The 23,228-nt window shown below is 45.1% G+C and overlaps 4 protein-coding genes and 1 pseudogene across 5 annotated transcripts in view; 3 read left to right on the top strand and 2 right to left on the bottom strand.

Annotated features, from left to right (window-relative positions):
* The window catches only part of LOC123191152 (uncharacterized), a 28,695-nt gene extending 17,183 nt beyond the window's left edge, over nt 1–11,512 (top strand). The window contains exons 1-5 of one of the 2 annotated variants that reach the window (XM_044603936.1): nt 8,537–8,767; nt 9,254–9,388; nt 9,511–10,464; nt 10,565–10,720; nt 10,855–11,512. In XM_044603936.1, coding sequence (XP_044459871.1) covers nt 9,281–9,388; nt 9,511–10,464; nt 10,565–10,720; nt 10,855–11,190 — 1,554 coding nt within the window. In that variant the 5' untranslated portion in view covers nt 8,537–8,767; nt 9,254–9,280 and the 3' untranslated portion in view covers nt 11,191–11,512. Of the gene's footprint in view, nt 1–8,536; nt 8,768–9,253; nt 9,389–9,510; nt 10,465–10,564; nt 10,721–10,854 lie in introns of those variants that run through there. The other variant, XM_044603938.1, reaches the window with a different exon arrangement.
* Nucleotides 1,833–6,472, top strand: LOC123038287 (uncharacterized; annotated as a pseudogene).
* A 587-nt stretch (nt 11,513–12,099) lies between the features above and the next one.
* On the bottom strand, nt 12,100–13,804 carry LOC123191153 (rRNA 2'-O-methyltransferase fibrillarin 2). The gene is made up of 2 exons (XM_044603939.1): nt 13,586–13,804; nt 12,100–13,050 (listed from the first exon to the last, which is right to left on the bottom strand). Exons 1-2 carry the CDS (start codon nt 13,673–13,675, stop codon nt 12,319–12,321), a joined length of 822 nt encoding a protein of 273 aa, XP_044459874.1. The 5' UTR covers nt 13,676–13,804; the 3' UTR covers nt 12,100–12,318.
* A 2,794-nt stretch (nt 13,805–16,598) lies between these two features.
* LOC123191151 (thioredoxin-like 4, chloroplastic) lies at nt 16,599–17,932 on the top strand. The gene is made up of 3 exons (XM_044603935.1): nt 16,599–17,079; nt 17,164–17,327; nt 17,584–17,932. Exons 1-3 carry the CDS (start codon nt 16,639–16,641, stop codon nt 17,600–17,602), a joined length of 624 nt encoding a protein of 207 aa, XP_044459870.1. The 5' UTR covers nt 16,599–16,638; the 3' UTR covers nt 17,603–17,932.
* Nucleotides 17,933–22,322: 4,390 nt separating this feature from the next.
* Nucleotides 22,323–22,871, bottom strand: LOC123186682 (cysteine proteinase inhibitor 8-like). Its single transcript, XM_044598397.1, has one exon. The coding sequence runs from the start codon at nt 22,808–22,810 to the stop codon at nt 22,424–22,426; it is 387 nt and encodes a 128-aa protein (XP_044454332.1). The 5' UTR covers nt 22,811–22,871; the 3' UTR covers nt 22,323–22,423.
* Nucleotides 22,872–23,228: the final 357 nt, after the last annotated feature.

The following is a 23,228-nucleotide window of genomic DNA, read 5'->3' as shown; positions in this document are numbered from 1 at the left end:
GCGATTAATGGCGCGGCGGTGAGCTCCTACGTGTTCGCCGGCGGGATTTTCCCTTCCTCCGGCGATCCAGTTGGGAGGGGCTCATCCCCATTCGTGCTCTCTTCTCTGGCGCCGCTGCACCATACATAGGTACCTCAGTTCAAATCCTGTTAAGAATTGATGGGCTTGTTCCTCGATTCCTCATCTAGTGTGGTGATTTCTGGATGGAGGCTAGGATCTTTGTTAATTATTATCCAGTTCCAATCCCGATCCTATGATCCCCATTGCAAAATTTTGAATGTTCACAAGAGCGATCCCCATTGTAATGTAACGTTCCTTCAGGCTTCAGGTAACGGCCAAATTTCGTGTTTTGACCCTTTTTGCAAACAAAATCGGGATCTGACCCCAGTTCGGAAAAATTTCGGGATCTGACCCTTTTGCCTACCGCCGGAGGGCCTGGCGGTAGGGTTGCGTGTCCTACCGCCGTACCCTACGACGGTAGGCCCTTTGACGGCGACTGACGGCCATTGGCAGGTGCTGACGTGGAAAAGGGCCTACCGCCATCCCCTACGGCGGTAGATTACTGAAGCCTACCGCCATACCCTCTGGCGGTAGGGTCCTGTGTTGTGGATAAGGTGGGGAGGGGCTGGTTTGTGGGCCCCACCACCACTACTCTTCCCCACTCTTCTTCTTCCCCGTGCTCAGCTCCTCTTCCCCCTCTCTCCCCCTCACAAACCCCCCCTAGATCCACTCCATTTGCTTGGGATTTCATCGGTGGATCCGGAGCATTTTCATCACCCAAGGTGGCTCTCTCATTTCCCCTCATTTTAATTGGTTGATATCTTTGTTTACTTTGCATTTGCTCATTTGATTGCAAACCCTAGCTCATCATTTTAGTGTGGTCTAATCAATTACTATGATCCATTTAGGTTTATGTTTGTGATTTCCTTATGTATGATGTGCTTAGAATTGCTTGTAGAAAAGTTTGTGTGCCTAGATCTAGTGCTAATCTTAATGTACATAATGAGGATTAGGTTAGGCTTAAGAAAGCAATTAAAGCTAACTTACTTTAATAGCAACTTTTCGAATTGTAGGATGGCACCGTTCGTTTTCTTTGAAACTTCTGCTAAGGCGGCGGCGAACCGTGAACGCGAATTGATTGAGGAAAAGATGAATTTGTGGATCAAAGTCATTGATGCGTTGAATACGGAGTGTAGGGCCCTTTCATATAATTATTTCAATAAAGACCGTTCCGAAAATTTTATAACCAAAAAGGAGAGGCTGATGAAGAAGCTCAAGACGGCGGAAAAAAATTGTAGGCGTGATCTTGCAATGCAAATTACGTTGTGTGCGATAACGGCAGAATATGCTGAGATAGACATGGGCAATCATGGTCAGGTCATTGATTGGTTAGTTCGCCAACCATTCTCGTCGGATGAGAACCGGGCATCTCGTTGGGCATGGGTCAAAGAAAGAAATGATGTTATTTGTTGCAACCCGGGACCGTACGCCGCATAGAATTGCATGAGGCTATGTAATCTTTGTCATTTGGACTGTAATGATATGTACCCTATGCTTGGTCGTCGTTTGAACTACTATGACTTGTACCCTTAACATTTGAACTCATTAAGAACTTAGTGTTGAATGTCCTATCAAGTAACCGAGTGTTGTACTCTACTTAATTTATTTTATGTTTTTGTTTATGTCATCTTAAACCCGTATATTCATGTAGGATGGACAGTCGATCCATGACTATGAACTTAGCGTGTCAAAAGATCATGGCGGAGCGACACCGTTGCTTGAAGAAGGAATGTGATGCATGGTTGAAGAGTTGTGATGAGGCAAATGCGGCCATGAAGGATTTCAGAAAGTATCACTTTATCGAGGAACCTTCTGATGCTAAGGAGAAAAAAGCATTCCGAAAGCTTGTGAAGGAGAAAGAGAGGATGCTTGATCAGCTGCAAGACCGGGAATATGCTTGCAGACACGCTTTGGCAATTGAGATTGCGTTCACTGCAGGCAAAGAAGAATTCCGTGAGATGGACTTGAGGAAACCCGGGCAGGTCATAGGATGGGCAATCAAACAGGGCGTGTCAGAGAATCCCGCTCGTCGTGCTGCATGGTCTTGGTTCCATGAAACGAATGGTGTGTTGGGTCATTGGGCAGGATCCACAGACTTTCAACTGAAGCGTAATCAAGCGCGTGATGATCAAATTGAACGTCTGATAAGTATGAGAAATATGTTACCTGTTTAGAAAATGTGCCGTTGAGCATGAGTTATTAGTTTCAAACGATGTCATCCGAACCGGGTCATGTTTTAATAAGTTTGAACATTTGTTATTCGTGAATGTAATGAACTATGTTGAGTTGAGTTATGTATGTGCTTGCGAGATGGTCATTCTAATATTTGATAGAATTGGGTATATTATGCTAACATTCGACACATATGGGGCGAAACAGGGGAGAGGAGTGACCAGACCCTACCGCCATGGCCTGTGGCGGTAGGGTGCTGGACCTTACCGCCAAATGCCATGGCGGTAGGGGGGCAAATGTTCTGTGACGAGAAAAACCAGCGCCCTGGCGGTAGGGGGGACCCTACCGCCACAGCCAATGGCGGTAGGGTCAACCCTACCGCCAGGGCACTGGCGTTTCTCGTCACAGAACATTTGCCCCCCTACCGCCATGGCATCTGGCGGTAAGGTCCAGCACCCTACCGCCATGGCCTCTGGCGGTAGGGTCTGGTCCTATCGCCAATGGTTTTGTTTTCTTCGTCACAGAAACTTTGCCCCCCCTACCGCCATGCAACCTGGCGGTAGGGTCCAGCACCCTACCGCCATGGCCTCTGGCGGTAGGGTTGTAACTCCGAAAACAGAGCACTCTGTTCTGTTCTATCCCAGTTCTCTTCCCAGCACAATAGTTTTTCAATAAAAATCATGACAAATCCCAGAATATAGTAACAAACTAAATTCATTCACAACACATTGCAAACATCTTCACACCAAATTCAATACAAATGGCAAATTCATTCATGACAAGTTGACGACACATGGCTTTTTGCCTTAGTATTACATAGTTCATGATAAATTCTGCATGGCTTCATCCGGTTACATGACGAGTCCACCGAAGCGAAGGCTTTACTGAGTCATACGGGGCCATTTCCCCTTCCTGTCACGTGCCTCATCCTCCTCTTGTGCCTTGCGAGCTCTTGCAAGCTTTCTTGCCCTCTCCTCCTCACGAGCAAGCTTCGCTTGGCGTGCCTTCTCCTCCTCGCGTTGCTTCCGCTCCATCCTCTCTTTTTGACGACGCTCTTCCTCCAAGCATCTTTGAAACCTTTCTTCGAACAGCCGTTGCCGCCGTCTTGAGCTTCTTCATCAGCCTCTCCTTTTTGGTTATAAAATTTTCGGAACGGTCTTTATTGAAATAATTATATGAAAAGGCCCTACACTCCGCATTCAACGCATCAATGGCTTCGATCCACAAGTTCATCTTTTCCTCAATCAATTCGCGTTCACGGTTCGCCGCCGCCTCAGCAGAAGTTTCAAAGAAAACGAACGGTGCCATCCTACAATTCGAAAAGTTGCTATTAAAGTAACTTAGCTTTAATTGCTTTCTTAAGCCTAACCTAATCCTCATTATATACATTAAGATTAGCACTAGATCTAGGCACACAAACTTTTCTACAAGCAATTCTAAGCACATCATACATAAGGAAATCACAAACATAAACCTAAATGGATCATAGTAATTGATTAGACCACACTAAAATGATGAGCTAGGGTTTGCAATCAAATGAGCAAATGCAAAGTAAACAAAGATATCAACCAATCAAAATGAGGGGAAATGAGAGAGCCACCTTGGGTGATGAAAATGCTCCGGATCCACCGATGAAATCCCAAGCAAATGGAGTGGATCTAGGGGGGGTTTGTGAGGGGGAGAGAGGGGGAAGAGGAGCTGAGCACGGGGAAGAAGAAGAGTGGGGAAGAGGAGTGGTGGTGGGGCCCACAAACCGGCCCCTCCCCACCTTATTCACAACACAGGACCCTATCGCCAGAGGGTATGGCGGTAGGCTTCAGTAACCTACCGCCGTAGGGGATGGCGGTAGGCCCTTTTCCACGTCAGCACCTGCCAACGGCCGTCAGTCGCCGTCAAAGGGCCTACCGCCGTAGGGTACGGCGGTAGGACACGCAACCCTACCGCCAGGCCCTCTGGCGGTAGGCAAAAGGGTCAGATCCCGAAATTTTTCCGAACTGGGGTTAGATCCCGATTTTGTTTGCAAAAAGGGTCAAAACACGAAATTTGGCCTCACGTAACCTGTAATGCAAGATAGAGTTACATAAATGAAAAGATAAGTCCTGTAATGTAAGATACTTGATACAAGTTTTTGTCAAATTATGTTCTCTGTTTTGTCATAGAACAGAGTTGGGTTGGCGGGATTCACGGTCACGATTGCTTGCTCAAATATCAAACCAATGATAGTGATGCTTGCAGAAATCAGTGATAACGATGCTTGCTGAAAAAATTGACAGTCGGCTTTATCTAGTTTGCACTTCTTGTTTGCTGCCACGCAGATGCATCTATCTATCGGATCCGCTCAGATGGACAAACAAAGCAGCCAAGAACTTTTGAGCGAAAGCAACGTCGCGGGTTTCAGTAGGGTTCAGAAACCGAAACTGGCAACAGTGGAGCTTCAACTTCTACCCTATGTAAGGATCGAAACTCCTTATTTATTTAAAAATCACAATCTTAGCAAGGGGAGAACTTGACTGCTTATGCTCATTACAGGACGTTCTGCGCGACATACTGTCACGGTTGTCGATCAAAGATGTCGTAAGGATGAGCACACTTTCTCTTGAATGGAAACTGCTACGGATATGCCACCCAGAACTGGTCTTCACCAAACACACCTTTGGCATCAGTACAGACACGAATACTAACCCAGATCTGGTCTCCAAAGACTTCTTTAGCATCATTAAAGACATGGATACTAAACGAGCATCCTGGGCTGCTGAATTCATCACCAATGTGGACAGTGTATTGCACCCACTGTGGTCTACTTGTACTACAACTACGACTACACTGGACAAGTTTGCTGTCGAATTTGGCCTTCGCAGAATGCACAAGTATCACATTGATAGATGGGTTAGCTTTTCCATTGCGTCAAGGGCCAAACACATTGCTTTTGATTTCACGTTTGATGTCAATTTCTTTGGCCCTGGATGTGACCAGTACAAGTATGTTTTCCCGATGTGCAGGCTCAGTGGCCCAAGCGGCTCTTGTGTCACATCTCTTGTTCTGGGCTATGTATTGTTAAAGCTGCCCCCCCCAGTTTCAGTGGCATCATAAACCTTAGGAAACTCACACTAAATACGGTGTCCATTAGTGATGATGATCTCCGGTGCCTGTTGCTAAGTTGTGCCCTTCTTGAGAGTATAAACATAGAGCGGTGCGACTCCTTGTCAAGTTTACGCACAGGACAGGAACTCTGCAGGTTGCAGTACCTGCGTGTGCGCCGTTGTGGACTGAAAATGATAGAGTTACATGCTCCAAATCTTACCAAATTTGAGTTTGATGACTATCTGATGCAAACTGTGCTCAGTGAATCTTCAAAGTTGTCAGAGGCAATTTTCGTGTCAAACTTCAGAGTGCTTGATGGTTATGATGATGTTTTGGATTATATCTTTACCGAGCTTCCAACTGCTCTTCCTCATGTGCACACGCTACTTCTACTTTTGACCGTTAATCAGGTACGCTCTAGAAACGAGCTCCTTATTTCGTTCTCCAATTTCACCTTCATGATATTTACATTCAGTTGTTTGTTTACCTGCCATATCGATCGATTCAAAATTAAATATTTGTTGAGTGGCCATGCATTATTTCTGTTCCAGGTGCAAAGATTCAGTAACACCCGCGATTGCTTCATGACTTTGAGGCATCTGAACATGAACCTTGATGTCTTTCTCAGTCCATATGATGATAGCTGGGTTATGGGGTTTGTTAATCTCTTGGAATTAGCACCTCTCTTAGAAGAACTGGAAGTGCATGTAAGTGGTCACTCTTAGTTATGGTATTTTCCTGCGTGTTCTGTCCACTCGAACAAAGATGTATATTGAAATTAATGGATGTACCCGTGCAGATGGATCGTGATAGATTTTGCTCCGAAAATCCGAGGACAGTGTTAGCGGTGCAAGGGCCTCCGCATCGTCATCTCAGGAGTGTCTACATGTCTGGATTTTGTGATGTATTGGGGCTAGCCGAGCTGGCGCTCTACATCCTTAGGAATGCTACTGCGCTTCAACGTATGGTAGTAGATCTTGTGGCAGGGATGATGGATAATGCGTTGACCGAATGTTTCTGTTCGGTCAGCAATGCCGGTAGCAGTGAAGAGATTGTTTTTCCAACCGACGGGACTCAGAAATGCGTAGGCAAGAAGAGGATGTTTGCAAAAAATAACCTTGATAAAGAGGAGTTTTGTCACGTCCTCACCATTTTATGAGTACTATGCTAGAACTGGACATCCTATCTACCAATGTGGATGAGGAAATCGGCATGCTGGAAAATAGATCGGGAGCTTCTTTCCCTTCCCTTTTGAGATTCATTCCTGAACCCTGTAAGAAATGCTTTAGACAGGCATGCACAAGCTGATTGATTACAGACAAGTAGTATTAGTATGTCGTCAGGAATACAGTGATTCTTTTTGTATTTTGATCGCGCTCTCGGTTAGGCTGCGTTTTGGAGTTATGAAATTTGGTTGTATGAACTGAAGCCTCAAACTATGGTATGTGGTAATACTCTTTTGATAATAAAATTGGGCAATTAACCAAGATCGAGTTATTGATGTGAGTGCTTTCTACCTACAATTGATCTAACGTCGATTCTTTGCATTACCACAATTCAGAACCAACAAAATCAAAGAAGCTGCCCCTTCTAACACCAGTACAGATTTTTATTTGGGTATGTCCTCCCAATTACTAATTCAACCCCTTCTAACCACTCAAATTTTTGAATGGAGAAATTTGAGAAGAAAATGGAGGGGTGGGGAGAAGAGAATATTGAAACATATTAGTTTAATCTTTCTGGGAATATAAAAATATAATATTATGCCTACATTTTGTTAAAATCCTAGTTTGATCTTTTTAAGAATATAAAATTACTGGAGCCCATTCCCGGCTCAAAAGTAATGCTTTTAGGTTTGGGTTATCGGGCCGGACTATCTAACCCTAGTTTTGCTTGTGACAACAGTGATGGTGGCCCCACACCATGAACCCCAAATGGCACAGACTAGGCGCCCCACAAGATGAGAGACACATGGATCCGATGTTGTGCAGTCAAAAGAAGTGATGCACTATGTTCCCGTGTGGTAAGCCAACAACAGATGCGAGCTTGACATCCTGAAATGTGGTACCCTCGATTGTAGAATTCTACTCCCTCCGTTTCTAGATACAAAAAACAATAACAAAGCCTTTAGTTCCAAATAAGTTGAGGTAGATCACTAGAGGTGAAACCCATAAGATCTCGCGACCAACTCATTGCTCTGTCACATGGATAGCAAGCTTTTCACGCACCCCTGTGCCATAGCTAGTTCTTTGGTGATAATCCAGTCCTTCAGGTCTCTCTTAACGGACTCCTCCCATGTCAAAATCGGTCTACCCCGACCTCTCTTGACATTCACTGCACGCTTTAGCCGTCTGCTATGCACTGGAGCTTCTGGAGGCCTGCAGTGATTCGCTGAATATGCCCAAACATTCTCAGACGATGTTGGACAAGCTTCTCTTCAATTGGTACTACCCCAACTCTATCTCGTATATCATCATTCCGGACTCTATCCTTCCTCGTGTGGCTACACATCCATCTCAGCCACACCTAACTGTTGAACATGTCGACTGCTCCACAAACACCTTCATTGGACATGTATTCACCACAAACACCCTCAACCTTATCTCTTCCCTCGTCTTCCTCCTCCTCACAGCTCGACTGCTCCATCCAAATCGAACATCGAACCCCTCTCGGTTGCTCCCCCACAACTCGCAAAGTTGTGGCCATTGATGTTGCAAGCTATCGCCGTCACCAGTGCTATAAGGTGCAGTGGTCTCTGCTCCTATCTCTCTTCTTCATTAGATCCCTCCTCTAGAATCCTCTCTGACGAGGGCTTCTCCCACCTTTGTAGAAGCTGTCATGGATGCGTCTCTCTCCCACAAGCTAGATGCCCAACTTTGTGGCCTATGATCCCCCAAGCGAACATGAGGAAGAGAGGAGCTCTCATGGTCGGCGGCGGATGCTTCAAAGCGAATGATGGGGCTCGCAGCATGACGAGTGGGGTTCACAACATGGTTAGTGCTGCAATTGGTTTCCAACACGACCGGTGTTGCGATGGGGGAGGCCAATTGAACGTCCACATCTGACGGTGATGAAGGCAGCTATAACTCTTAATTATCAGTTGTATGCCGCGTGGCAGCCGCCTAAAAATAGCCTTTATTTTGGAAGAACGGTAAAGAAAAATCTGAAACAAGAAAAAACTGGAAACAAGAATTGCTCAGAGATAAAGGTTGGGAGAACATAGCCCACGTTGGATTTGAGATGTGCGGCCCAGATTAATCTCTCTCCCTCTTCGTCCCGGCTGCCAGCACCGCTAGGGTTAGCGCGGCGGCGACCTTCGATCCAGGCGATTAATGGCGCGGTGGTGAGCTCCTGCGTGTTCGCCGGCGGGATTTTCCCTTGCTCCGGCGATCCCGTTGGGAGAGGTTCTTCCCTGTTCGCGCTCCCTTCTCCGTCGCCGCTACTCCACCCATAGGTACCTCAGTTCTAATCCCTGTTAAGAATTGATGGGCGCGTTCCTCAATTCCTCATCTGGTGTGGTGATTTCTGAATGGAGGCTAGGATCTTTGTTAATTATTATCCAGTTCCAATCCCGATCCTACGATCCCCTTGTCAAATTTTTGAATGTTCACATGAGCGATCCCCATTGTTCCTTCAGGCTGATTTTAAACATGAAGTTACTTCAGGTTACTGGTTAATTTATATTCTTCTCCCAGCCAAGGCTATTAACCTATAATGTAAGATATAGTTACAAAAATGAAGATACCTGATACAAGTTTGTTGCCAAATTATGTTACCTGTTTTGTCCTAGAACAGAGTTGAGTCGGCCGGATTCATGATCACGGTTCCTCTCTGATATCAATGATAACGATGCTTGCCGAAACCAATGATAACGATTGCTTTCTGAAACAATTCACCGTGAGATTTATCTGGTTTGTACTTCTTCTTTGCTGCCACGCAGATCGATCTATCTATCGGATCCACTCTGATGGAGAAACAGAGCAGCCAAGAACTTTCGATCGAAAACAAAAGCGCTGGTTTCAGTAGGGTGGAGAAACCTAAGGTGGCAGAGATTCAGCTTCAACTTCTACCCTATGTAAGGATCTCAACGCCTTATTTACGTCGGGTATTACCGACTCTTTTAAAAAGCAGAGTCTTAGCAAGGGGAGCGTGGCTGTTGAATTGGTGCCACAACTTGACTTCTCGTGCTCATTACAGGACGTTTTGCGCGACATACTGTCACGGTTGTCAATCAAGGATGTCGTGAGGATGAGCACGCTTTCTGGTGAATGGAGACAGCAGCGGATATGCCACCCAGATCTGGTCTTCACCAAAGACACCTTTGGCATCAGTACTGACCCAGATCCGGACTTCACCAAAACCATTGATGCCATCATTAGAGACACGGATACTAAACGAGCATCCTGGACTGCTGAATTCATCGTCAATGTGGACAGTGTATTGCGCCCACTGTGGTCTACTTCCACTACAACTACGACTACGCTGGACAAGTTTGCTATCGAATTTGCTCTCCGCAGAAAGCATAAGTATCACATTGATAGATGGGTTAACTTTTCCATTGCGTCAAGGGCCAAGTACATTGCTTTCGATTTCACGTTTGATATCGATTGCGCTGGCCCTGGATGTGACCAGTACAAGGATGTTTTCCCGCTGTGCAAGCTGAGCGGCCCAAGTGGCTCTTGTGTCACATCTCTTGTTCTGGGCTATGTATGGTTAAAGCTGCCCCCCAGTTTCTGCGGTATCACAAACCTTAGGAAACTCACACTAAAAACGGTGTCCATCAGTGGAGGCGATCTCCAGCGCCTGTTGCTAAGTTGTGCTCTTCTCGAGCATATAGACATAGAGTGGTGCTCCCCCTTGTCAAGTTTACGCATAGGGCAGGAACTGTGCAGGTTGCAGTACCTGCGTGTGCGCCGGTCTGAACTGGAAATGTTAGAGTTGCATGCTCCAAATCTTACCAAATTTGAGTTCGACGAAGATCTCGCACAAATTGTGCTCAGTGATTGCTTGAGGTTGTCGGAGGCAACCTTTGTATCAAACATGAGGACTCAAGAGTTCAATGATTATGATTTTGATGACTTGGCCTTCACCTTCACCGAGCTTGCTCTTCCTCATGTGCAAAAACTATTTCTACTTTTGAATTTGGACCAGGTCTGCTCTAGAAAGAAGTGCTTTGTTTTACTTTATTTAAAATTTTGCTATCACAAAGTTTAATTATTAATTTTGTATCCGTGCACTGTTTCTCTTCCAGGTGCTAAGATTCAGTGAAAACCAGACTAGCTTCATCAATTTGAGGCATCTGAACATGAACCTTGAGATCGGGTGGGATCCATATGATGATAGTTGGGCAATAGGGTTTATTCATCTTTTGCAATTATCACCTCTCTTAGAAGAATTAGAACTGCATGTAAGTAATTTAACTGTTGATTATGAAAAAAAATTCAACACATTAATTAGGATAGTTATGCCTGTTGCTTCTGTTTAACCCCTGCCCCCCTGAAGAATATTTATAGTAAAATTAACGGATATATGTGTGTGCAGGTTGGTCGTGATAGATTTTGCCCTCCTACTATGAGGATGGTGACGGCTGTGCAAGGGCCTCTGCATCATCACCTGAAGAGAGTCCACATGTCTGGATTTTGTGATGTATTGGGGCTAGCCGAGCTGGCGCTCTACAGCCTTGGGAATGCTACTGCACTTGAACGTATGGTGGTAGATCCAGTGGCGTATGCCGAGACTCTTCACACTGATGATATCTATTCAGTCAGCAAGGCTGGTAGTATCGAGGGGGACCATTACCACGTCGATCAGAATAGGATGTTTGCAGAGCAAATCCTTGGCAGTGAGGAGTTCCGTCATATCGTCACCATTTTGTGAAGTACAATGCTGGGGCTGGAGATGCTATTTATATATGCCAACGATGGATGGAATGGGCTTGGTGGAAAAAGGATTGATCGGGAGCTTAATGAAGATTTATAATAATACTCAGAAGGGAAGCATTCATGTACAAGCCGAATGATTGGATGCAGTAGTGTGTGCACCAAAATTCAGTGTTGTGAGCATTTTGGTTGCAATCTGGGTTAACTATGCTTTCTTCTTTTTCGGCGTTGCTATTATGAACATAAGCAGTTGGTAGCAATTTTGAGTGATATATATGTGGTACACTGTCATTAATAAAATCATGGAATCATTCATCCTATTACATGCATGGTCTGTGTATGATACTGTCAAGATTACATCCTATTATATGTTTTCCTTGCTGCAACTAATCTTCCCCCAGTTCCTTCACAATATTACATTCTTCTCTGAACCTTCAAAACCAGAGAAGTCACTCCTTCTAACTACATAGAGATTCTAGTAGTTAAGTTCTAAATAACCACCCACTAATTCACCCTTCTAATTAACTGCAAAAGGGATCTCAACAGATAAATTTTAGTGAGAGGAGAAGAGGGAATATGAAGGGAGTTCTGCATATTTTGGCCTACAGAGTTTGAATTTTGTCTTGCTTGAAAGAATCGCAGACAAAGTTTAATTTTATAAAAAACTCAGAATATTTTCTTGTCGGATAAAAAAAGAAAAATACGGGGACAGAGCCAACCATTAAAGCAGAACATTATCTTAATGTGGAAGAGGGATGCAACCCTTCCAAATTACTTAAGACTTCAAACTTTTTCTCTTCTTGAAAAACAAGAAATTAGCAGCTTCTCAACACATACACTTGCAGTGCTGTAACTATATAGGAGCTCCACAAAAGGAGAGGGAACTGCATGCAATGCAACCATGCCATATCAAAACAAATCCATCACTTCAGCAACATTACAGGAAATGACAAAAATGTTTGTCTTACAAGAGCCAATCTAAGACTGTCTAATAAGTATTCATAAATACTTCCAGGCTCATGACATTATTACAAAACCTGTCGATACATACATATCGTTCTTAATTTGTTTCTCCTTGGGACAGGATATTGATCTCCGCACTTCTTGCTGGGGGCTATTATCAGTCTTACTTCCTTACCTTTTTGGGCAGCCGGCATCCATTATGCGCGAGCTGGGTCACGTCATGGACGTACATGATAGGAGATGGGGTTCTCACTCTTTCGCCCCGGAAACCGTCCGCGAAGCCCATGATCACCTTCTTCTTCTTCCTGAAAAAGGAGTATCCTTTCACCTTCACGACGACCGACTTTAGGCCAATCTTGCTGGCGACTCGCCCCATGTGTTCCCCTGTAGCTTCACCAGCATACCGAGCAAGACGAGACCGCCCCTTTCGATCCTCCAAGCAGCCAGCGGAAGCCCCAGCCTTCCTGTTCCCCTTGACGTCCGTCACCGTCACAAAGGTCTTCTTCCCCTTGAGCGTGACGTGGAGAACGTCCCTCTTTACTCGCGGAGCCCCTGCTGGCCGCAGCATTTCCATGTTAAACCGGCCCGACCTGCCACCAGCTGTGAATCCGTTTCCACCCATCCTGGCACCACCGGCTGTGAATCCAATTCCGCCCATCCTGCTATCACCGACTGTGAATCCAACTCCACCCATCCTGCCATCACCGGCTGTGAATCCGTTTCCACCCATCCTGCCATCACCGGCTGTGAACACGTTTCCACCCATCCTGCCACCGCCTGCGGTGAATCCGTTCTCAGCAAAGTGAGGGGAAAAACCGCCGCCAGTCTGGTTCCGTGCTTGCATGATGAGGCGGCTCATCGGATCACCGGCGTTCGCAAGGCCCTGCAGTGGGCTCTGCAAAAGCACAAATCGAGATTCAAATTGTATCAAGCACCAGATAACAAGATGGACCACTCTGTTCATGTCTAGGCAAAACTGGGTAAAAGAGCAGGAGTATATAGCAATGCGGCTGTAAGAATTAAGATCAAATAATAAGATTTATGGCTATAGTAGCAAGCATTTGTGGTCAATAACATCAACAGCACTGGACTTAGTTAATTTGGTAGGTTAGTTGGCAATGGCAAAGGGGCCGGCACCCTCAGAACAGCAGTAAAAAAACAAGGACATATATGATGGCAAGAACACCTCTGTTTTCTTCTTCTATTCATTCCCCATGAAATGAAATAACATCGCAGTTGAATTGGTAGGAAGCACGCGCGCATTTGCCTAGCTCACGAATCTATCCTATCTCTCTGTTTCATTTCAAGATTCACTTCACCTGCCTACCTACCTCGCTACCATCGTATTGCGAGTTAGATGGATCTGGATCGAGTTTCTTGCGGGGAAATGCAATGGAAGGAAGGGAGGGATGGGGAGCTGGCGAACGTACCTTGTCAGTGGATAGCAGCCGCTGGGCGCCCGGTGAGGAGAGCGGCCGCAGGAGCGCTCGGCCGGCGAGCCCAAGCGCCCTCGCCGCCATCGCCGTCTGCTGGCCGGGAGGAGGACGAGATCCGGTCGTGGCCGCGGCGGCGACGAGAAACCCTCGATTGAATTTTCTGGTCGTGTGATTTAGGCCGTCTTTCCTTCTTGGGCTTTAACTGGACCTGCCTACCGTTTAGTGCCCACATCAAATGTTCTTACTTGTCTCAAAAACAAATACTTGTTTCCCAAAAAAAATCGAATTTTCTGACTATATTCTCAAAAACCAAATAGCAAATGTTCTGATTTTTTTTTACTTCTGAAAAAACATGTTCTGGCTTATTATTTTTATTCCTAAAAAAACATGTCTGAACTTTTAATTTTTTTCTAGCTATCAGTGTTGTGCGGGTTGACCATTGGCCAAGGATAGCCATGTAATTGTAACTATTGTGACAGATGAATTTATTTTTATTATTATATTGCTTGTTCTGATGTTCTCTCTTCTTTTTCATATGAACATTTACGAATCGTAAGATCTTTATTTGTATTCCCATTTGAAGGACGTAAGTAAAATACACCAAAAAAATCCACGTCAAAAGAGCTAATAAATTCGACGTCTGATTAGTTTTACATTTCTTTTATTTTTTAGGGCAAACTCCATTTATTTTGTACTTACACTCTTCGCCATTGATTGCCTACAATGGTTAGCATCGGGACTAGCTGAACAAGAACAATGCATCTAACATACTAGCATACTAGAATGGACTAACCATGAAGCTCATCACACTACCACGTCTACCATATTGACATGGACTGATAATGAAGCTCAACGCACTATGACTTACTGTACTACACATGGACTGATCATAAAGCTCAACACACTACCACATCTACAATACTAGCGTGAAAACCGACATGGAAACACATGTAATACTAGCACATAAGCATCGATCTACCACAACACCATGAACATCATCACTGCAATCAAGCAAAATCTACCATACTACCAAGTACCAACACAACACCACTAGCATATGATCTACCACATCCTGACCCAACATCATGAAGCAGTACTTGCATAACATGTCATACTACCTTTAGATCTACTCTAATCTACCAAATGATCACATATATAAGCTACAAAAACTAGGGTGTAATGCTACTTAAAGCCATCGGGGGAGCGGGGAGGGGGAAGGAAACAAGTCGGAGAATAGGAGGAAGAAGTATCGACGTCGTCGACCATCGATGGACGTAGAAGATAACACCACCGGCCTGCTCATCGGTGAACAAGCTTCTCGGGACAAAGAGCTTGAGGATGGGGAGGGGGGTTGGGGTGGTGAGCCGAAGGGGGTTAAATAGGGTAACAGGCGGGAATCAACCGGAGGTGACAAAGTTACTCCAGCCATTTTTTCCGAGGGACGCATGCGTGTTCGTGCCATCCCCGCGCCATGTTTTCTCTCCCTGCATGTAGTGAGTCTGGCTCCCTGAAAACAATCGACTCAGGCGTTCCTTGAGCGCTAGCCTGAGATGTGCGTCAAAGTTTGTGTGGCCCACTTTGATGATGTAACCCAACTAACCAAACTGGCCAAATTTGCTCCCAAGAGCCAGCACGGGGCTTACGAGCAACCATACACGCCCCAAGGGGACCTCCTATACGACACATTTTGCGTCAAAAGAGCGGCACGGCGCATACAGAAGCCCAACTGGGTCGTAGCGAATGGCACTATAATCTAATCGGTGCAGCGTAAAAAAATTCTAAAATAGCAGTGCATTCTCATGGGTTCGAACTCACGATCGCTCATCTCAGACTGCTTGTTGCTAGCCACTAAAGCTGGTGAGCATTCATGACTGTTTGTAGTGCGGAGACTTTATGAACTGACAAGAGAGGCGGGTCAAACATTTATGAACTTTTTCGAATATTTCCTAAAGATTGAAATTTTATTTTCTGGAAAAGAAAACAAAATTTGAAATTCTGAACAAGTTTTGGAAAAATTAAACAAAAATTGAAGTTTTGAACTTTCTGAAAGCATGAAAAAAAAGAAATTCCAAACAATTCATGTATTTTTTAATCATTTTTTGAAAAAGTGAAATTCTGAAATATAATAACTAAAAACATGATTTTTTTAAAACTTCAAAAAATATATAAGAACGAATTTGTTTTATAATTTTTGATCAAATTTGAAATATTTGAATTTTTAAAATGGAACAATTTTTTAAATTCTAAAAAAAATGATAACATTAATAAAAAAATGAAATTCTGTTTTTAAAGAATCAAAGATTTTTGTAATTTTTAAACATTTTTGAAGTACTGACCTTTTTTGAAAATTTCGAATTTATGGTAAAAAAAAGTAAAAATAAACGAAAAAGGGAAAAACCAAAAGAAAAAGAAAAAACTAGCTCAAAATGGCTCAGTAACCTTCTAGAAGATTCCCAAACCGATAAAAACCAGAACGAAGCTATGCACACCGCTAAAATGGATCAGCCCAATTGCTCAATATGTCGACCATACCTGTGCGAATCAGTAATACTTGACAGAGAGAGAGAGAGAGCATCACATAGGGTTTTTCCTCCCAAGCGCAAGCCATGAGCCGTAAACAGCGAGCCCGCCATTTAATTGTGTGTGATTTTTGCATGGCATTTAAATTGTTGATGTGAAGTGTGATACCGATTAGTACCAGAATTGAATTTTAGACTTGATTCTTTAAAACGTTTTTTATTTTTTTTAAACTAGTACTTCCCCATCCAGAATTACTTGTCGCAAAATAGATAGAAATGGATGTATCTAAAACTAAAAATACGTCTAGATACATCCATTTCTACGACCAATAATTCCGGATGGAGGAGTACAGTACAAGGCAAAAATATCCATGCAAAAAAAAGGGGAAAATATCAAGGACCAAATCAATCCCAGCCACAAACGTAGATGACTTTTTCGTAAAAAAAGAAGAAGAAAAAAGAATCCCACGCAATATCCACAACACCACCTCAAGACAGCAGCCACCACAAATCCACGAGAATGCAGCCATGATCGGCTCCTTCCTCCCCCTCCCCACCACCACCACCTCCGGCCGCTGCCTTCCGCCCCGCGCCACCGCCACCACCACCCTCCCCTTCCCAACAGCCCCGCTCCGTATCCGCCGCCGCCGGATCCGCGTCTCCGTATCGTCGTCGTCGGAGAGCAAGGAGGAGGGCGCGGCGAGCACCAACGGGTCGCTGCCGGGGCTTCCCCCCGTGGGGGAGGAGGAGGAGGAGGACGAGTCCTGCCCGGTGGAGTGCGTGACGGAGTTCAAGACGGACGAGGAGTTCAGCCGGTTCCTGGAGCGGTCGAGGGCGACGGGCGCGCTGGTGGTGGTGGACTTCTTCCGGCCGTCCTGCGGCAGCTGCAAGTACATCGAGCAGGGCTTCATGAAGCTCTGCAAGGGCTCCGGCGACCACGGCTCCCCCGTCATCTTCCTCAAGCACAACGTCCGTTCTTCCCTCCGTCCTTCCTTACACCAGCAAATCTTGATTAGTCAAAGAATTATTGGCATCTGAAAGAGAAGTTTGCAGGTGATTGACGAGTACGACGAGCAGTCGGAGGTGGCGGACCGGCTGCGCATCAAGGTGGTGCCGCTCTTCCATTTCTACAAGGCCGGGGTCCTGGTGGAGTCCTTCGCCACCAGGGACAAGGACAGGATCACCGCCGCCATTGCCAAGTACACCCAACCTGATGAGTAAGCACAAGCATGCATCACACGCACGAATCCATTGTTTATGAGCCTCTAAATTGATAAGATCTCCTTGATTAATCGCCTACACATGCTTAATTACCTTGGAAACTGTTTTTTTATAATGCTCCTTGGAAACAGTTAGTGAAATGAATGACACATGAATCTGCTCCTATGAATTAACTAATTCTCTTAGTATTAACCTGAAGATCTCTGTATATCCCGATCCCGACTGATCTATGTAGGCATTTCCCTTTTGCAGGCAGGAGCCGGAGGAGTAATTTCTACTCCAAATACGTACATACATCAAGAGCCATCTAGCTAGCCTGGTAATCAATCCAGTGGTCTGCCAAAGCTAGCTAGCTAAATGAACCTGCATTGTAGCAGGAAAAACTAAACTGGGATTGGTCGTAATAATAAAGCAGAGTATATCATGAAATAGTTGTATGCAAAGGGATCCATGTAGAATGGTCGAGGATAGATCCTGGTGGATTACTCAATGCCATTCCCGATCCAGCGACCCCCCGTTGCAAGATTTCAGTATTTGACGACCTGATCATTTCAACACCTGAATGAATTCTACTCTGTTTTTGTCCGGAAACAGAGTTCTATTCTATGTGTTTTTGCCTCGGAACAAATTAAGTTGAAATGGTGTGATTCACGATTGCTTGATGAAAACTATAGGGACACAACGCTTTATCTAGCTTGTGCTTCCTCGCTGACACACATATATACTCGCATCTATATCAGTGTACCCCCATTGATAAACTAGGTCGCCAAGAATGCTTCAACAAAGTAACTGATGACCCACAAGTATAGGGATCAATCGTAGTCCTTTTGATAAGTAAGAGTGTCGAACCCAACGAGTAGCAGAAGGAAATGACAAGCGGTTTTCAGCAATGTATTCTCTGCAAATGCTGTAGGTAACAGTGATAGATAGTTTTGTAGCAACATAATTCGTAACAAGCAACAAGTAACAATAGTAGCAAAGGTGCAGCAACGTAGCTCAATCCTTTTTATAGCAAAGGATAGGCCGTAATGTTCTTTTATAACAAACAAAACGTTTTTGAGGACACATGAGGATTATCATCTAGTCACTGGACCTAATTCCTTGAGGGCAGAGTCTCAAACGGAGGAATCCATTGAAAGAGGACATGTTGGCGACGTCCATCCAGATTGATTTTGCGATCAATACAACGATGTCGGCGGTGGCTAATTGCGAGTGCCCTCATGCTAATGCTTCCTCCGCTGCCGGTAGACCAGAGGACGAGTCCCCTTGGGCTTCTGTCCTTGCAGATTTGGCCCGCCTTGTGGGCTGGAGGGTGTTTCAAGAGACCTCCTCGACTACGTCCGGTTCGGCGCCGTTTGCTCTGCCTAGCATTCAGCTACGACCTCTCCACGCGGCCGTGACATCACTGATCCATGGTTTCATCCCAGGCGGTGGATGATGCTGCCTGAGGGCCATGGCCTTCACCCTGCCGGCAAGAAACATTTTTTCAACCTTTCTACTGGAGTCGCCATCGAGTTCCTCTTCTTGCGGATCCCCTTGTTCTTTGCCTGGTTGATGGACAAACTTTTGCCTCTCGATTGTAACCCTATTCTTATGGAATAAAACTCTTTCCTTGCAAACAAAGCTTAACTTTTTTTAGCGTAACATTTTTTAGGAGAATTTTGGATCCAATATTTCTAGACCCGTGAGCAAATAGACATCGGAACAAAAGCCCAACTCAACCATCCCGAGGCCAGGCCTTATGTTAAAAAACAAACCGGCCAGGCCCAGGCAGGCTAATTTGTTGAAGATACTCGTACGAGCGTTGGTACCCGTAGGCTACGCTAGGGTAAAACAGAAAACTACGAAATCGATCGGGGTTCGAGATCGATCGATGTCTTCCTCCTCGCTTCGCAATGGCCCACCGGCCATTACCACCGCCAGCTCCGGCGACGTCTCGCCGTGGACGACCCTGCACGGGGATCTGGTCCGCGTTGTCGGATGGCGGGTGCTCGCCAGGGACCTGCTCGACTACGTCCGCTTCCGTGCCGTTTGCCGGTACTGGCGGTCCAGCACAGTCTGCCCGCGCGGCCGTGGAATAGTCGATCCGCGGTTCCACCCGCGCCGCTGGATGATGCTGCCCGAAGGGCACGGGCTCCATCCCCGGGAACGCAGCAAAAAACGTTTCTTCAACCTGTCCAGTGGAGCTTTCGTCCGCCCTCGACTTCCGCTTCTCAGAGACCACTTCGTCCTCTGCCCAGCCGAGGGCCTGTTCGTCATCGTGCCAGGGCGGCAATACGGCGACAGTGTATGCCTCCTCCACCCTTTCACTGGGGACGTTGTGGAACTCCCGGAAAACATAACTCTCCCAGTAGACATAACTCTCCCAGAAATCTTGCGACCAATCTCGTTACCGGCCAATGCGTTTGCGGCTGTGAGCACGAGTCCGGATGGAGTCGTCTGGGTCATGATCGCGTTCCAGAATACACCGTTCATACTCCTTGCTAGCACAAGGCACAAGCGGTGGAGTTTATCTGCCTTACCCTTCCACCCACATGCGAGCCCATTATCATTCAAAGGAAAACTTTACATGTTGCAGGAGCAGAGATCTAGCTCGGAACTAAATATTTTCCGGATCGACCCACCTTGGCAAGAGCATTCAACGACATCGGGTTTACCTTCCTCTTCCTCGTTGTCACCCAAGTTGGTTGCCACATGTCCGGCGGATAAGTTCCCCGCGCCAGAGCTGGTTGAATGCGACTCCGAGATCCTGGTGCTTGGCAATATAGAAGCTACACAGTCGATGCACATTTACAGATTAGTGGATCTTGCCCAAGAAAAGTTTGTCCCAGTAAAAAGCATAGGAGAAAATGCTCTTTTGATTGATACTGAAAGGAACCCGAGTTTTAGTTTCTCGGCGGTGCCTGCCATCACGGGTGATACCATTGTGTTTGGAGATCGCATCTTTGCTAAATATATTTTGCAATACCACCTCAGCAGCGATACCTGGTCATCAAGAGTTGGGGGATGTGAAGAATATGGTTGTAGCATGGAGTGCTGTACTTGTAGCCTCATTGACCATATGTGCAATATCTGTCGCTGTGTTTCTAAGTGGTGAGCTACTTTTTGCACCCGCCCAAACTTATTTAGTTCACACAAATTTTTTTGAGTCGTAGTTCAGACAACTTAGTTGGCGTGTTAATGATTCCCCTCCTATATATGCATGGAGGAACACAGGTGGTAGAAAAACCAGTTCAGCCAGTTCCAATAATAACCATTTCATTGCCAACAATAATGCAAGGCATATCTAGGCTAGGTGAACCATGGGTGGCAATATGCATGGAGCAAGTTAAATTTGAACTCTAATACCCTGGTTCTTCTTATATATACGCAGGTGTATATCCTTTGTTCACAAGCCCGACTCTTCTAGGTGGTCTTGCACCCATGTCTGGACCATGGGTGGAAATATGCATGGAGCCAATTAAATTGGAATTGTAATACCCTGATTCTTCTTATATATACCCAACAATAGTCGAATAATCTATAGCTGGCGTTCACAAGCCCGACTCTTCTAGGTGGTCTTGCACCCATGTCTTTTGGGATGAACTATTGCTCTGTAATCCTTTTGCTTGCCTGCGTGCAACACACCTCGCTGTGTTTGGTGGAAATTAGTCTGTTTGAGCACCACTATGTAGATCCTAGCTTTTGCTTTTTCAGTCTTTAATCTCTTTGTAATTCTTGGCAGCCTTAGGCTGAGATCTTGTATCATTGCTGGTTTCGTTTTTCAATGAGAAATGGAGCCGGGGAGGTTGCGTCCCTGTTCATCTGGAAAAAAAAAATACCAATTTTTAAAATCATACTTACCACAGATGGTTTTGCTGAGTCTCGGTCGACTCAGACTCCATTATGTCTCAGTCAATACTATATTCCTTTGATCTTGCATGGAGATTCATACAAAAAAATCTTTCTTATTTTCTTTTTTTTTTCTTTTTTTATATACCATGTCACTGGACTGACACTTGATTAAGTCTTAGTCGACTGAGACCTAGCCACACCTTATCATAGGAGTGTTTTTTTTTTCATTTTAGAAAACACAAATTGATGTGTGACAAAATTTTAATCAGACCATGCCCCACTCCCCCCCCCCCCCCCCCCCCCCCCAAATTAATGGTTACGCAGGGACCAGGGACAGTTCGAGTGGTGGGCTCGTGGCCGAGTTGATTCCACTTGATTCACTGATCCCCCGAGGACGCAAGTTCCTTACGCAAGTGTAATAACCAGATCGATCTAGCCTTCTCAAAATCAAAGAGAGAGAAAAACCCAGATCGATCTAAAATATTTGCATCAGATACAATCAATGCTGTCGTTGGCGAGTCGCGAGAGCCCTTCGCCACAACTAGCTCCGACCACACTCCTCCATAGGCAACCCTGCACGAAGATTGGGTGCGCCTTGTCGGATGGCGGGTGCTTGACCGGAGACCTAGACGACCTGCTAGACTACGGTCGCTTCCGCGCCGTCTGTTCAGATTGGCGTTCCTCTCCCCACGTGATCTCCTATTTAGCTAGGTATAAAGCCTGGGATAAAGTTATCTCTGCATTGGTCGATGGTGATTTGGCCTAGGTGCGCCATGGGTGATGACATATAGTATGCGGTATTGATCTGCGAATGGTACCTTTTTGTTATTCCAGTATGCTGGCGATCCAACAACTAATCAGACTTGTTACTTTTTTGCAACTAATAGCGCTAAAGTTATACTCCCTCCGTCCCACAATATAAGATCATCTTTCACAGGTATTGCTTTTGGCTCAGGGAGTATATGCTCCTGCACGCCAAAAATCTATTTTGTCATGGTCATTCAAAAAGAAAAGATAACAGATGTGTTCATTGTCGCACGCAAATGCTACCTGCAAATTTATATGGGAAAGCTTAATCATGTTGTCCTGTAAAAAGAACATCTGGTCTTATCATAGTCAAGTTGCAGATTTTTTTAATGCAATTTGATATGTTCCAAAATGCATGGCAATGCAACAGGAATATTTATTATTCGATTAGAAACCCAGCAAACACATTTGCAACATCACAATTATAACTATTGTTGTTACTGCCACCCGCCTAGTTCACCTTGGCAAAGGAGAGGAGATGGGGTCTGTGAACCCCCTCTTGCACGAGCACCCTTGCCTTGTACTTGCCGTCTACCCCGCGGACGTCCGATGCATCGATGATGAGTTCGTAGTACAATAAAAATGCATGTTGTTGTCTGCCACTCACCACCTTGTTGAACTTGAGCACACAATTTGTGTACTTTCCGAACTCCAACACCGCCCAATTGCCGAGCACCTGGATGCGTTGGTCGTTGATATTTCTGATTGGTTCCAATCCATTCTCTATTGTTGTGTTCCGCAATTGGTTGCCCATCCATTCCCCACAGCCCGTGGTGGGTGAGGCGATGGCGTAGAGGAATGCGGCAGCAACGATGAGAAGGAAGCTCGATGTCCTCATGGCTATTGGATTGCTTAATGGGATTTTAGATATTGAGATAGTTATATGGGACTTTGGTGAATCAATGATGTGATTGAGTGGATGAAAAACAAGCGAGATAGGGATGGTTAAATAGACATAGTTGTAAGAGGCAAATATTAATTGCATTCTTATCCAACTAAGCATTTAGAAGTGCATTTATGAGAACCTTTTGTAGGGTTATTTAAAAGTTAATCAACTGGATGCATATCCAACTAGGCATTTAGAAGCGCATTTATGAGAACCTTTTATAGAGTTATTTAAAAGTTATTAAGGTTTAAATATATGCTTTCTAGATGGTTCTATTTTGAAACAGATGCAGTAACTAGCTCACCCACTAACAAACTGTGAGTAGTATCTTCTCCATAACTTGGTCAAAATTAAAAGGATTTGGGTTGAG

The sequence above is a fragment of the Triticum aestivum genome, chromosome 2A (assembly GCF_018294505.1).
Source record: "Triticum aestivum cultivar Chinese Spring chromosome 2A, IWGSC CS RefSeq v2.1, whole genome shotgun sequence".
NCBI classification, from domain to species: Eukaryota; Viridiplantae; Streptophyta; class Magnoliopsida; order Poales; family Poaceae; genus Triticum; species Triticum aestivum.
Note: the sequence above shows the minus strand (reverse complement) of the source record. Positions and strands in the feature narration are given on the sequence as shown.

Excerpts from the sequence above, each read along its gene's own strand:
- LOC123191153 (XM_044603939.1), bottom strand. The coding sequence starts at position 13,675 with ATGGCGGCGAGGGCGCTTGGGCTCGCCGGCCGAGCGCTCCTGCGGCCG. Across the intron at positions 13,051-13,585 it reads GGCTGCTATCCACTGACAAG|AGCCCACTGCAGGGCCTTGC; the intron begins GTACGTTCGCCA and ends GTGCTTTTGCAG.
- LOC123191151 (XM_044603935.1), top strand. The coding sequence starts at position 16,639 with ATGATCGGCTCCTTCCTCCCCCTCCCCACCACCACCACCTCCGGCCGC. Across the intron at positions 17,080-17,163 it reads TCATCTTCCTCAAGCACAAC|GTGATTGACGAGTACGACGA; the intron begins GTCCGTTCTTCC and ends AGAAGTTTGCAG.
- LOC123186682 (XM_044598397.1), bottom strand. The coding sequence starts at position 22,810 with ATGAGGACATCGAGCTTCCTTCTCATCGTTGCTGCCGCATTCCTCTAC.